Source organism: Pholcus phalangioides, unplaced genomic scaffold (genome assembly GCF_987345545.1).
Source record: "Pholcus phalangioides strain wild (caught in Gottingen) unplaced genomic scaffold, Ppha-v1.0 ptg000003l_1, whole genome shotgun sequence".
Classification (NCBI taxonomy): Eukaryota; Metazoa; Arthropoda; class Arachnida; order Araneae; family Pholcidae; genus Pholcus; species Pholcus phalangioides.
In genome coordinates, this window is record NW_028301596.1 from 274,876 (window position 1) to 289,117 (window position 14,242).

The window sequence follows — 14,242 nt, forward strand, 5'->3', positions numbered from 1 at the left end:
GATGAAATGGTCCTAGGGGGCGATAGAGGCTACAGACTTAACATAGGATCCTATGGGTTCACTTGAGTTCAGGGGCGATGAAAGAAAAAAATTTTGATGTAGGGGGCGATGGAACAAAAGTTTGGAAAACTATGCTCTAGGCCATTCTTCGGTCATTTACATGTTCGCACACTTTTTTAGTCACTCCCATACTTACACCTAGTCTTTACGTTACTTACATACTTCGACGCTGTTTGGTTCATCATATACCTGCAAACTCTCTGGGTCACTCTTTTGGACACCCACGTACATGCACTCTCTAGGTCACTCCTTTTGTCCCTTACTGACTTGTCCCTCCTTTTCTAGGAAGAGGCAGATTCGTGATTTTGCTCTCTTTCTCCCCATTTACTTAACCACCCATTCTTCTAATTTGCCACCTTAGGCTGAGCCTCGCTGTAAACACGCCTCTGAACGTAAATATTGAGTCGGTGCTCGATATCTTATACAAATACAACGCCACAACAGCCAAAATGCCCAACGAAGTGGCTAAGAAAATATGCCCATAAACATCCCATATCAATTATTATTATAGACTTTTGGACTGAAGCCCGGCGAGAGAAGGAAGCTCGAAGAAGTCGGCAATGATATCATCATGGTCATGAGGACTTCGCTGTCGAAGAACGAATTTGCAGATGCTCTCGGAATGAAACCCGATTCGTTGTTCGTCAAACGAATGTTCAACTGCGTCGACAAAGACAAGGATGGAGAGATCAGCTTCCAGGAGTTCTTGGATACCGTCGATCTTTTCTCCAGGGGTGAGTTGTCGTAGACCTTTTAAATTTTTCCTATCTATATAAAATCCTATCAATGTTATCTAGAGAACGCGTCAAAACGTTCTATAAATGCATAAGTCGCAAAATTGAAACTTCTTTGAAGGGCTCGGGGTCATTTTTTCAAACAGACATACAATGAATTTCACAATATTTTGCGCCTCGAATTTTGTAAAAAAAATACGTCTGCGCATTCTCAGAAACAAGCAACAAACACATCACTTAAGTGTCCACTCTAAAAGATCATCAGCCACCTCAATGGCTATTTTCGTAAGCGTCAACAATCACTTCAAAATTTATGGCGTTTGCGGTGACAATATGCAACAAGAACTCTTTCAGCAACGCCTTTTCACCGTCTACAGATATTGCGCGAATTTGATGGAAATAAATGACATTTTTTTTTTTAAAGATTGGGCGTTCGAGTCAAAGTAAAAACGTCGAATAAATGGATTATTTTGACATTAAAATGTGTAGGGACCAATTGCGACGGAGGCCCAAAAGTCGTATAACTGAAGCTCCGCTTCACTTGCAATGTTATAAGCTTTGGAACAATTTTTGAATCATTCAAAATTTTATGGGATGAATCTTGCACGAATTACCTCAATGAATCTCTTATACATAGATAGATAGAACCGCTCACAACCCAAAGCATTTTACTTCCGTCACCTCAAAAGAGGCAGGGTTGTGTCAGAAAACGTTAGCAAAGATTTATAGCGGCGGCATCGGGTGCTTGCAAGTATCGAATCACTAGCGTCGTTCTCCCCATGATGACAGCTATCAACTCGATGTAACGTACAAGTCATTTGACTGAAATTGATAGCTGAACCCAATGACTAGGGAGAAAGTAAAATCCTCTGTCTTATACAGTGTTTCTTGAAAAACAGGTAGAACAGACGCAAAACTGCGGATAATTTTCGACATGTGCGATGACAACGGAAATGGTGTCATAGACAAGCAAGAGCTCACGAAGATGCTTAGGTCTCTAGTAGACATCGCCAAGACCGATTCCTTGGGAGAGGACCAGGTGATGGAGCTCATAAGGATCATGTTCGAAAAAGCGGGACTCGATTCTAAGGATGAACTGGATTACGATGATTTCAAGGTACTGATGAAAGAGTACAGAGGAGATTTTATCGCCATCGGTCTAGATTGCAAAGGTAAGTGCTTATGTCGAAAAAAAAACCATTGCTTCAGAATTGAAATGATATGAATTGAATGGAAGTTAACTTAAAATTTTTTACATCAATTAGGGGCTAAGCAGAATTTCTTGGATACATCTACCAACGTTGCAAGGTGAGTATTTATATTTTTCGTAGAAATTTCAAACTTGGTCGTCACGTCATGTGTATCCTTGATGCGCATGTGAATGGAAAAATCGAAATTTCTGTGTGGATGTGGTTGTGCTTGAGGAATGATTTCAAGCTTCATGTCTATATTTTTTTCTCCGACAAACTGTTATTGATCGTGCCTATTATATTACTTTTCAGAATGACCAGTTTCCAGATTAACCAGAAGAAAGAAGAGCCGAAAAATTATTTCCGGAAGAAATATGACCACATTGCCACATTTTTGGAAGAATACCGACAGCATATTTTCTATCTTTTCGTTTTTTACGTCATCAATATTGTGCTATTTCTAGAGCGATTCATATGTAAGTATATATGCTACTGCCAGTTCCCGAACTGGCCGGTCAACTAACTTCAATGGTCTAGACTCTAGACCAACAACAATCTAGACCAACTACAACTAACCATAATTATTATGGTTAGCTATCGCAACCTTAACGATCAAAGGAATCTGATATCGATATGTTGGTGATCCATATATAAAGATCGACATATAGGGGACGGCCAAAGCCAAACAAAAACCACGAAATTCGGGCATTGCCCAGATCAACTGGGCCGGCCAGTGCCGGAAGTATACATGGTGGTTCAGAACTAAAGGGCAAAACTTTTAGGAGTGATAGAACAGTCCTAAACAAGCAAATTTCGTCGTAACTCCAGTGATGGGCCGCTACACGATGCTGCCATTGAAAAGTGTCGGGAAAAGCTGGTTAAAGAGCTATTCTTTAACCGGCTTTGACATAGAGCGCTGTTTTTGTTTTCTATCGCGGAATTTGGTGGTAGGTTTGATATATTAGAGAAAAGACGGACATGCGATTTCATGTGTGGTGCTGTGGACGGGAATGCTCTGGAAGCTCAAAGACTATGTAGGGAAGCGTTTCCAAAAAGACACGTGCCCGATCGGAAAACCTTTCAGCGATTGTACCTGTGCCACTGCGAAACAGGCTTCTTGTGGTGTTCTCACTCTCCTATATCCTGCACGTCGTTGACAAGCAAACCCACACACACATATTGTTGTAACTAAATTTTTAGTTACGGCAAGAGAGGACGCAAACGCTGTTATGTCTCTCTCTCCACTGTGAAATACTCTCCCCCTCCCAAACTTTTTCGCCCGGGGCAGTTGCCCCCTTCACCTCCCTCTAGTTTTGCCCCTGAGGCAACCCATTTCGCTCCGAAGTTTTTTCGATGTGGCTGTCAAGCCAGAAAACACTGCCGGTAGAATCCTAGGACATCCAGAGCATTCTCACCCGCAGCATCATACATGAAATGCATGCCTACCTTTTCCCTCTGATTAATGATAGAAATGGCGGTAAATGGCAAAACCAACACTTAAGGATCGTGATACACATGCTACTAAGTGTCATGAATGCATGCCACTTTCGAGCATATGCAACCAAAAGATTATTTTAACCATTTGCGTGAATGTTACCAATAATCTCATTGGTTGTATGTATGCTGGAAAATGACATGTTTTGGGCTACTTAGTAGCATGTGTACCACAGGCCTTATGCATCCATCGCCTAACGCATGGACCCACCAGAGCACGGTCCGGGGGAACCTCATGAAAATGATATCTGATTAAAAATTTCGAGAGCAGGCATGAAAATTAATAAGCAGGCATTTCCAGCTAGCTAGGAGGCTCCAGAAAAAATCCCTTCGTCTGGGATCTTCATGATGCTCGCAAGACGGTCCTGGCACCACCTATCGGCTCACCGCGTGATCTACTACTATGCATTATACATGGGTGGAGATGTAGGAGCCATGATGGGATCATTGCCTCACAGCGTCAAAGGCGAAGCCAAATGATCTGATGTATATGCGTTTATATGGATTGGAATCATCATCATCATGCCCCCTCCCCCAGACTTTCAAGTCTATCTCATCCTATGGCATCAGGTGACGCAAATTGCTGCTCTAGATGTGTTCTGCCACTCCTTAAAGTTTTTTCCCCCGAGTTCTGAATCATGCCGTTCCCCTAAAATAATAAGTTATTGACTACTACTTTCGAAAGAAAAGTGAATAAATAACAATCTGTAACACTTTCTATGATTTTCATGATGGACAAATATTGAGTTGAGAACATTAATTGTCAGCATGTGGATCTCTTTTTCTCTGTGTTTCAACCATCCTAACACCTTAACAAATGACAACATTTCGTTGAGGAGTAATTTATTTTCACATGGGAGACGCCCGATTTCAATACTCTGTAGAGAAATTTCTCAAGTCATAAAACACTATTCTTATCTTTTAAAGTTGCACATGCTTATATGTGTTCTTTTCATTAGCACAACAACATGACATAAACGTAAAGGCCTAAACATACTACACTAGTGTTGTGAATTTCACAAGAATTCACGACGTCCCTGTCATGTCGTGAATATCGCGTCACGTCAATGTAGTGTGTTTCAGCCTTTAGCTTTTTTGACGTGAAATGAGTTTTTTAAATGTGACGATACTGGTGCTTTCACAAAAAGCCGCGTAACGATATAATTTAAACGCTCAATATCTCACGAAGTATTCAGAATATATCGATTTTTTTGGGGTCTACGGGTAGATCCCGTCAAGACAATACCCAGTGTTACAATTCCGGTTCTAATTAGCTTTTCTGGTCTGGGTACCAGTTTCGCAGCCCGCATTCGTAACGAAATAGTTTTACGCTTATCTCTCGGGAGGATCGCAATGCAAATAAAAGCAAATGGTGTTGTCCGAGACATTTTTAAAGAAAATCCAATGATGCTACTCTAGTTTTGATACCTCTTGCCGTCTGGACACCAAATTCGCAGCTCGCATTCATAACGAAATTGTTATACGCTATATACCGGGGAGTTCGCAATGCAGACAGACAACATTGGTACCGTCAGTTAGTTCTGGTGATGGTGTTTGTGGCTATAATACCTTGCTTGGAACGCTCTCCGGGCTTGAACATTGTCCGGTTCTTACAATATACTCACACCCCCTTGGGGAACCTAGCTTATATCTCCCATGGAGACGGAGCGGGAGTATGTTTGGTAGTGAAGTTGAAGTATCTACCAATCAAAGTTAGGCACAAAGAACGTATTCACATCAAAACTTACGGCCGTGTTCATGACACCGTCTATTCAGTTTTTCTCCCCAGGAAGTCTGGCTATATTGGAATCTTGTGGATGTTTAGACATTTTGCATGATGTTTCGCTTGCTTTGAGAACTATTGAAATTTTGACTCGTGATTTGATGCTATCGTTTCAGTTTATACATACTTTACGGAGCACATGGATCTTCGTCACGTGATGGGCATAGGTATTGCTATAACCAGAGGTTCAGCGGCTGCTCTGTCTTTCTGCTATTCAATACTTTTGCTCACGATGTGCCGGAATCTCATTACGAAGATCAGAGAGACGTCGCTTCAGCAATTTATACCGTTGGATTCACACGTTCAGTTTCACAAAATAGTTGCCATGACGGGATTGTTCTTTTCGGGTAAGTCATTGCGTGTTTTTCGTAATTAACAACGTGTAACCATGTTTGACAAAAACAGTTTTTATTGCAGAAACTACTAATAAAAAAATTAAATATGCAGTCAATCCTCAGTTTACGAATTTAATTCGTTCGAGAAGTGAGCTCGTAAATCAAATTGTTCTCAAACCGAAACAATTTCTCCTGTTCCTGGGATCCGGAAATTTCCAGTGTGAATTTTCACAACAGCTTTTGCGAATAACGTTAAAACAAATGAAAATCGTTGAACTATTCGTAGGACTTGTAAAATAACCATAGTTATGAAATCGATGAAATGCCAGGGTCATGTTCGTTGTCATCTATAATCTCACTGACGAAGTCTTCGAAATCTCTGCCAGCCAAATTCATAACGACATTTAAAATAAGCTTTTTCGGAATTTAGTCCATTTTTCATGTTCGTAAAGCTTTCTTTTCGCCGGTTTGTTGTATTCGTAAACCTAGGGTTGACTAACTCTGAAATTTTGCAACTTAGTTTCTTAGCAGCAAATTTTTCTACAACTAGTTTCTACAGCTGTTTTTCCTCATAGTGCTGCCACTAACGCCATCTGTAGACACGCATGGTCAGTAGAAGAATTTTTTTATTGGGAAAGCAACCTAAACCCTTAATAGTTCTGCCATCTAGTGACATTTTGTACAAACAAGAATAAGTGCGTGGAATAAATATAAAAAAATTAATATATATAAAAAAAATTGATACTTTTGTTGAGCAAATTTATCAAATAAACTAATTCGTACCAAAAAAACATTCAGTTAATCAGTATTTAATCAAATCGAAAAGTAATTTAAGTTATGAATAAAAACTTCAACGATAATTATAATTATTATTAAGAAAAAAATATTCTCACATTTAATTGTACATTCTTGCTTGAACCTACACGCACATATTCAATGCATTTTATACATACTTTGATGGAACTTTTGATTACATATATTGATACCTTTAATCGCATTTACTGATGGAACTTATAATTGCATATAACTGCATTTATTGATGGAAATTATAATCGTATATAGCCCCCCGCATATATTACCGGACATATATATATATGTATATATAATTTTTTTTTGGTACTTGAAGTATAGTACCAAAATATTTCTGGACTGCATTGCAAAGCCTGTAAAGTCTGTTCAGGCATTGAACAGACTTTACTGATGTTTTGATAAAATTTAAATTTTCATGTTATATAAATTGTGGGTTGCAACTACACAAATAAATTCCATACCTGAATGCAATCAACGAGGTTTTGCTAGACGTCCAGAGTATGAAGCTGATGAGATTACCTAATACAGCAATGAAAAAAATATTGAAAAAATGTAGGTCTTTTTGTGTGTGAGAAAACAGGAAAATATCACCCACATATAATAAAATGTCGTACAAAAAATGTCTGAATATTTTTCTAGGGTTTTTTGCAGAATGATTCGGATTATTTTCTTGGTTAATTCTTCATCATCATCACTTACATCATCAACCGATAGCACTGCATATTTTTTTTAACTTTAGCGGTACCTGTCGATGATAAATGTTACTATTTTGGCAATAAAACTTTTGACAATTATTAAAATCCTATCTTTGTGTGCAAAACTGTATCGTCTATGCTTTTCGAATTATTGAGTTTTTAGGTGTTTTTATTACTTTGTGATCTTTTTATTGGTGGCAATCAAATACAAGTGGTAAAATATTGTTTTTTTCTTGTGTGCGTCATGTTGGGATATTTGAAAAAAATTTATTTCGTCCAATATATTTGTTACGAGTACAAATTGGATATGGTCAAAACTTAAGTACGGTTAATTCCATCCCTGAATTTCACTCCGAAAGAAGTTTCGAGTATTTGACGTGGATCCAACTTCCAGCATCACTTTTGGTAACTCAACTCTGATGAATGTTCAAGTTCAGATACCCAACATGAATTCTGGAATAAAATTTTAATGAGATATTTTAACTGAAGTGGTGTTTGAAATATCTCGGAAACGAAAATCTCCACAGACATTGACTTTTTTTCTTGTCGCTAATTGAAATAAACTTTTATTTTACAGTCGTTCATACGGTTGGCCATTGCATAAATTTCTACCACGTTTCTACTCAACCAATAGACCATCTACGATGCATGACCCAAGAAATGCACTTCGAGTAAGTCGGAAACATTCCCTACACTTTTGTTTAGTACGTTGAAAACATTAGATTCAATGGTAGACATAAGAATAACAACTGAAAATATAAAGAGAAAACAACAGCTAGAAGGGTTTCGGAGTTGTATCAACTTCCTTCTGCAGTAGCTAACAAAAGAGAGAAATGGGGAAAAATACCACAAAAACCCCGGTATATGGGATTTTTGATATTTTTTTCCATTTGGTATAGTTCCGAAACGCGTTTGACAGTTGTTTTATTCGAATTTTGTATTCACTTACCTCAGGGGTTCTTAACCTTTTCCAGAGCCACGACCCAAAATCAGCAACGAGATTAGTTTCACGACCCGTGGGACTGATTTTTTTTCTCGAAATTAGTAAAACCAGTGGCGCAACAGGAGCATTTGAAACAGGACTGAAAAGGGATTTGTACGAGTCATCTAGTAAGCTCCTGCGAATCAAGTCTGGGTCAAGACCTATGGCTCAAGGATTCTTGGCTGTAAATGGATTCGTACGACTCATCTCAGAAGACTCTGCGAATCAAGTTCGGGTCGTGACCCATAGCTCAAGATTCGCTGTTTGTAAGTGGATTCTGTACGATCCATCTCGGAAGCTCCAAGTATGGGTCTCGACCCCCTGACTTTGGTTGCTATTCTTATGTCTATTATCTCACGCAAATGGTAATGTATTTCAGTTACATTTAATGCATGACGTAGTTGAACTGAAATTTTACTCATTTTACAGTTCTGACAACCGGCCCAATATCATCTTCTGGCTATTCCAGACAGTAACTGGTAAGTGCAATGTTTTTGTAGACTTGCGTGTTTACGTATTTTGCTACGATGCAAGCAGTTGAGGCGAAAATGCATCAAGTGAGAAAATAATAAAATTATAATTATATGCAGGCACCTATGTACCGAATTATCCAACGTGAAGATCGGGCACAATTTTGGCAAATGAAAACATGGATTCGTACATTTCTTAGAAAAAAAGAGGCAGGTCTGAGTTCGGACGTTGTATTGGATTGAATGGTCTTTGTAGGTCGTCGTTATATTGGATGAAAAGTAACGTGGGTGAACAAGAAAAAAAAATTGGGACTCGCCGTACTTGTCGTTATATAATGGAATAGTTGCAGTGTGGTTGGTCATTGCTGTAGTGTTAGAGTGGTTACAGAAACGGACTCGCATCGCGAGGGCCCGGGTTCGAGCCACAGTGGCGGTCGGCTGAAATTGGGTTTTCTGTGGTTCCCAACTTCGAGGAGCGAATGCGAGCCGATCTCCCAGTTAAAAATTTCGCCACAGAGAGCAACAGGCCTGCAAACGGTACAGATATTCAATCATTGCACTTCACCTCTGAAATATAGATGGAAGCACTGAAAGGTCAGACATAACACTAGATACGCACTCATGCTGTTTGGTACGCACACTTACACTTCCGGCACAACTCACTAGGTAGTAAATTGCCTATAGTGATAGACCTGAGCTGTGCCAAACTATATACAGCAGAAGGCCTCCACGCGAAGCTCATGACTTCACTGAAGGTCATCTCGCCTATAGCCATTGGATATACTACAAAGAACGGTAAAGATTTCGCATGCGTCATCCTGCTATATCCAATGGCTATAGGTGAGATGACCTTCATTGGTGACGTTCGAGCTTCGCGCAGAGGCCTTCTGCAATAGATTGTGCTCGGTTTGTTATATCGACTATGTCTTAACACACAGTCGATATAACGAATGTTGACTGTCATATTCTATGAGCTTTTACCGTGAGGTTGTTTTATCGTGTTAAAATGTTTTTGGACTCATTTTTGGCAAGTTTAGCAGAAAAGCATGTCCGTACATGGGAATTGTAAACATTCCTCTGAGATTCTTTCAACGAATTGGCGTATGCGTGAATTCGTGTGTACACATGTAGGTGCGGTTCTAGCGTATTCACGATGTCAGCGAGTTTAAAGTGCTGCCGTCTGTTTATACCTGTGTCCAGGAGTCTATCCGTCTTTAAGACAAAGTTGGAAACTGGAAAAATCTTTTGGTAATTGTAACTGAGTATTATGTGCGCTACTCGCTGAGCTGTGACTGAAAACTACGAGGTGCAAAATTTTTTTGGGGAAAAAAAGCAAATGCTTCATGTTATAATTTGTTCCTATGTTTTATATTTGATAGGTATAACTGGTCTCTTGTTATACGCCATCATGTGTATCATCTATATATTTGCACATCCGAGGATACGGCAGAAGGCTTTCAGCTATTTTTGGTCTGCCCACAGTCTTTATATATTGATGTATATACTTTGCTTGATACACGGACTGGCCAAACTTACCGGAGTGAGTACGCATCTTATTCCTTTTCCAAACACACACACATAATATTTTGTCGTAGCATAAGGCATTCAAAAGCTATTTTGATTGGATTTACAGTAAAATGGCTCCTGTTTAGCCTAACTGAGCCCAAGGCCCAGCCGGTTTGCAGAAAATCCAGTTAAAAGGAGTTTGAAACCAGGGCGAAATTAATTACCTGTATATTAAGTGTATTAGGTGCATACATACCCTTTTTGGTAGTATATATCCAATGGCTATAGGCGAGATGATCACCTTCAGTGACGTCACAAGCTTCGCGCGAATGCCTTCGTCTATAGGTATTTGGTCCAGCCCAGAAGAAACAACTCGTGCCATATAGTGCTTCCTATAAAATTTGCACAGTCGGGGTATTGTACTTTTTTCTTTGATGAATACGTCTTTTAAATCATCTGACGATACTGAGTGCATCCGCAAAAAGTTGCTTAACGAAATCCCTTAAATGCTCATATCTCGGACAGTAATCAGAATATATCCGTGTTTTGGGTGTCTGTGGGAAGATATAGTTAAGACAAATCCAATGATACCACTCTTGTTTGAATACCTCTTCTGAATTTGGCACCAGGCTCGCGGTACACTTTCGTAACGAAATTGCTTTACGCTATATCTCGAGAGGTTCACTGCGCAAATGAATAGCAGTGGTATTTTCTGTTATCTGTTTGAAAGACAAATCCGGTGATGCCAATTTCATCATATCAGTACCTTCCAAGTAAAGGTAGCCACAAAGAACGTATTTATGTTAAATCTTGTGGCCGTGCCTATGACACAGCCTATCCCATTTTTTTGACTGCTCAGTCAATGAAATAACTCACAATATCAAATAAGGGGCGGGATTTTTTTAGCTCCGTTTAAGGAAGGGCCCGATTAAGAGAAGAGATTTCTTATGTAACTTAAATTAGTTGTTGGTTTTTTTTTCTCTGCAGAGTCCAAGGTTCTGGATGTTCTTCGTCGGTCCAGCAATATTATACACGTTGGACAAGATCGTCAGCTTGCAACAGAAATATATGGAATTGGATATCCTGGAAACTGAACTTCTACCTTCAGGTAATTTTTCAAAATTAATATTGACCCATATCTTAAATCTGCATACGGTACCCATGATGATATCCGATGACGCCTGCCTTTTTTTTCACTTTACAGACGTGACGAAAGTGAAGTTCACGAGACCACCAAACTTCAAATATTTATCAGGCCAGTGGGTCCGTCTGAGTTGTACGAACTTCAGAAAAACCGAATACCATTCCTTAACGCTGACGTCGGCTCCACACGAAAACTATCTTTCCGTACATGTCAAGGCTCAGGGTCCCTGGACGTGGAAACTTCGAAATTATTTGGACCCCAGTAATTTGAATGATGGGCCTCTTCCGAAGGTAAATATCAATTTTACGCTTTGTCTCCTAAGTCTTTCTAACACACCAACTTCCAAGTCCATCATTATTATGATTTTCTAATGCATGATTGATTCACAGTACCGCATAGTTATTTACCATATATTCAACAGATCAGACTCGAAGGGCCTTACGGTGGAGGTAACCAAGATTGGTACAAATTCGAAATTGCTGTCATGGTAGGAGGTGGTATTGGTGTCACTCCTTATGCGTCGATTCTAAACGACCTGGTGTTCGGCACATCAACTAATAGGTACTCCGGAGTGGCCTGCAAGAAAGTAATTTCCTTAAATTTCTAACACAATGTCTACTAATACTGCACTATCTTCGTCCCCCGTTTTACATGAATACAGTGTTCATACGCTATTCATTTATTACAGGTATATTTCTTATGGATTTGCCCGTCACATCGACATTTTGAATGGTTCATAGATGTTCTGAGAGACGTTGAAAAGAAAGACGTCACAAACGTTTTGGAAGTCCATATATTTATCACTCAATTCTTCCATAAATTCGATCTTCGTACTACCATGTTGGTGAGTACGATAAATGTCCAATAATGTTTTATTAATATCAGGATTCACATTGAATCACTGGAATTTGAATCAATGAATCACTTGGACAATCGAATTAATCAAGTTAATATAATTAACCATTGCTAAATCTTTCTCTTGCAGTACATTTGCGAGACGCATTTCCAGAATATATCGAATTGCAGTATGTTTACTGGCTTGAAAGCAGTTAACCACTTCGGAAGGCCAGACATGACAGCGTTCCTAAAGTTCGTCCAGCAGCAACATTCTTATGTGAGTAACGAAGGGAAAAAAAATCTTTCATTTATTAGAAATTTCCCACTGAATTTAAGAGGGTCATTCACAGAAATGTTTTGGGTGACCTCCAATGGGTGGCAGCATGAAGACTATTAGGATAATGCATGCAAGAAAATGTTTCGCAAGGATCTAGAACGTTATCCTTCTCTCAAAGTTGCACAATTAAGGAATGGTGGAATTCCGTCTTAAACCAATCGAATCTCAGCATGACCCGTTTGAGTTCGACTTTTTATGGTTACAAAGGATAGTTTGCATTCACTTTGAGGTCACGATAATTCAGTGGTGGAAACTTTTGTGGTGCTACACCTAACTATAGGGTGGGCAAAAAGTCCGTAGAAACTTTAAACAAGAATAAAAACCAGAAAAGTAACCGAAATGAAAAACGGTTTGCAGGGTTAGCATCGCTAGGTCACGGTAATTTTTTCAAGACAGGAAAAAAATAATTCAAAAAAGCCAATAGGTGGCGCTGGTACGAGCGACTTTGGTGGAAATATGCAAATGAGATGGTTATAAGAACTTGCACTCCTAATCCGCAATCAGTTCACCGTTGTAAAACGTATGTGCATCTGCTGCACTCTGCCGTTGCTGGATTTGCCTGCAATGTGTTATCCCCTGTGGTGGTGGTCATGTGGAACACATATCGTTGTTATAAACGATTTGGAGGCATTCTGTCCGTTATATCTGGCTGTCACATAATACAGGGTGTTTCAAAAAGAATCATCCGATTTAAAAAAAATTATAACTATTCAGCTTTTAATTCGTTTTGATCGAACAATGTATATGTAGAAAGAGGGAAATCTCAAGTTTCACGCAGTTGCCAACAGTTAGCGTTCTTCTTTCGGCCGCCACTTCAGTGTTTGTCAAGACGGCGATTGCACAACAAAAATCTTTTTTATGTTCTAAGCTTCGCGAACTGAGAGTCCGTAACAGCTGTTCATCGTGATTTTAGTCGACAAATACCCTGGTGTCGAACTTCCTATCGCTCAGAGCATTAGAAGATGGTATAAACAATAACGAGAGACAGACGAAAATGTGGACCGCATCCGACAGTTTCACACTCAGTGGATGCAAACATACTCGCAAAAGTTTGGGACGAATTTGTCTACAGGATAGACATATGCCGTGTATCCGAAGGTGAACATATTGAACACCTTTAATTTGGTTTGTAAAAAATTTTATGATTAGCCATGTAATATAAAATTAATCTTAAGTGTCCTTGTTCAGTATTTTTCTTAATATACGCATTTCAAATCGGGTGATTCTTTTTGAAACACCCTATATTTCATAAATTTAATCGTGAATCAAGCAACGCACACTAGGCGAACGTCAAACTTGAGACGACGTTGAGTTTCTTGAATTATATATAGCGAAGGCTATGTGTCGCTGCGGTCAGAACCGGGTAGTGCATGGGGAGGGGAAGTCACACATTTTCAATAATTCTGAATCAAGTCCAGAAATGCAATCTAGGAGTGCTAAAATTTTGAGAGAAAAAATGAACTAAGTCTAAGCTTCAATAGTTCGTCACTAGATTGTGAAATCACAATTTTTTTAACATGGGACTCTGTGAAAACGTCCAGTAAAGCCCTCTTTTCAAAATGAGGATTTATTAGTATCTTATACAACTCAGACTTTAACTCAACCCTCATATGTAGAAGCACCTTGAAAGTCTTGAATTTCGTATATTTTGATACGAGGTAAGGACTCTTGCAGTTTCAACACACTCTTGGGGTTCGACACTTCATTGGCTTTATCCGGACACTTCGCATTAGATTCGTGCACGAACTCAGTCTTGACGTCTTCTGACACTGACGAATCCCTTCCTGAATTCAAGAAGAGATTGAGAGGATGGAAAATTGGCATTCACAGTCATTTGTGCTCAAAACCATCAATCTTCACCGAAA

The 14,242-nt window shown here is 39.2% G+C and overlaps 1 protein-coding gene across 1 annotated transcript in view; it reads left to right on the forward strand.

Annotated features, from left to right (window-relative positions):
* The window catches only part of LOC149087853 (dual oxidase-like), a 195,313-nt gene that overhangs the window by 179,561 nt on the left and 1,510 nt on the right, over positions 1-14,242 (forward strand). Inside the window, exons 18-30 of the mRNA XM_089242117.1 lie at positions 572-794; positions 1,694-1,966; positions 2,060-2,102; positions 2,297-2,460; positions 5,378-5,608; positions 7,679-7,772; positions 8,513-8,562; positions 9,933-10,093; positions 11,047-11,167; positions 11,264-11,493; positions 11,625-11,789; positions 11,892-12,047; positions 12,189-12,317. Of these exons, the coding sequence (XP_089098243.1) occupies positions 572-794; positions 1,694-1,966; positions 2,060-2,102; positions 2,297-2,460; positions 5,378-5,608; positions 7,679-7,772; positions 8,513-8,562; positions 9,933-10,093; positions 11,047-11,167; positions 11,264-11,493; positions 11,625-11,789; positions 11,892-12,047; positions 12,189-12,317 (2,040 nt within the window). The remainder of the gene's footprint in view (positions 1-571; positions 795-1,693; positions 1,967-2,059; positions 2,103-2,296; positions 2,461-5,377; positions 5,609-7,678; positions 7,773-8,512; positions 8,563-9,932; positions 10,094-11,046; positions 11,168-11,263; positions 11,494-11,624; positions 11,790-11,891; positions 12,048-12,188; positions 12,318-14,242) is intronic.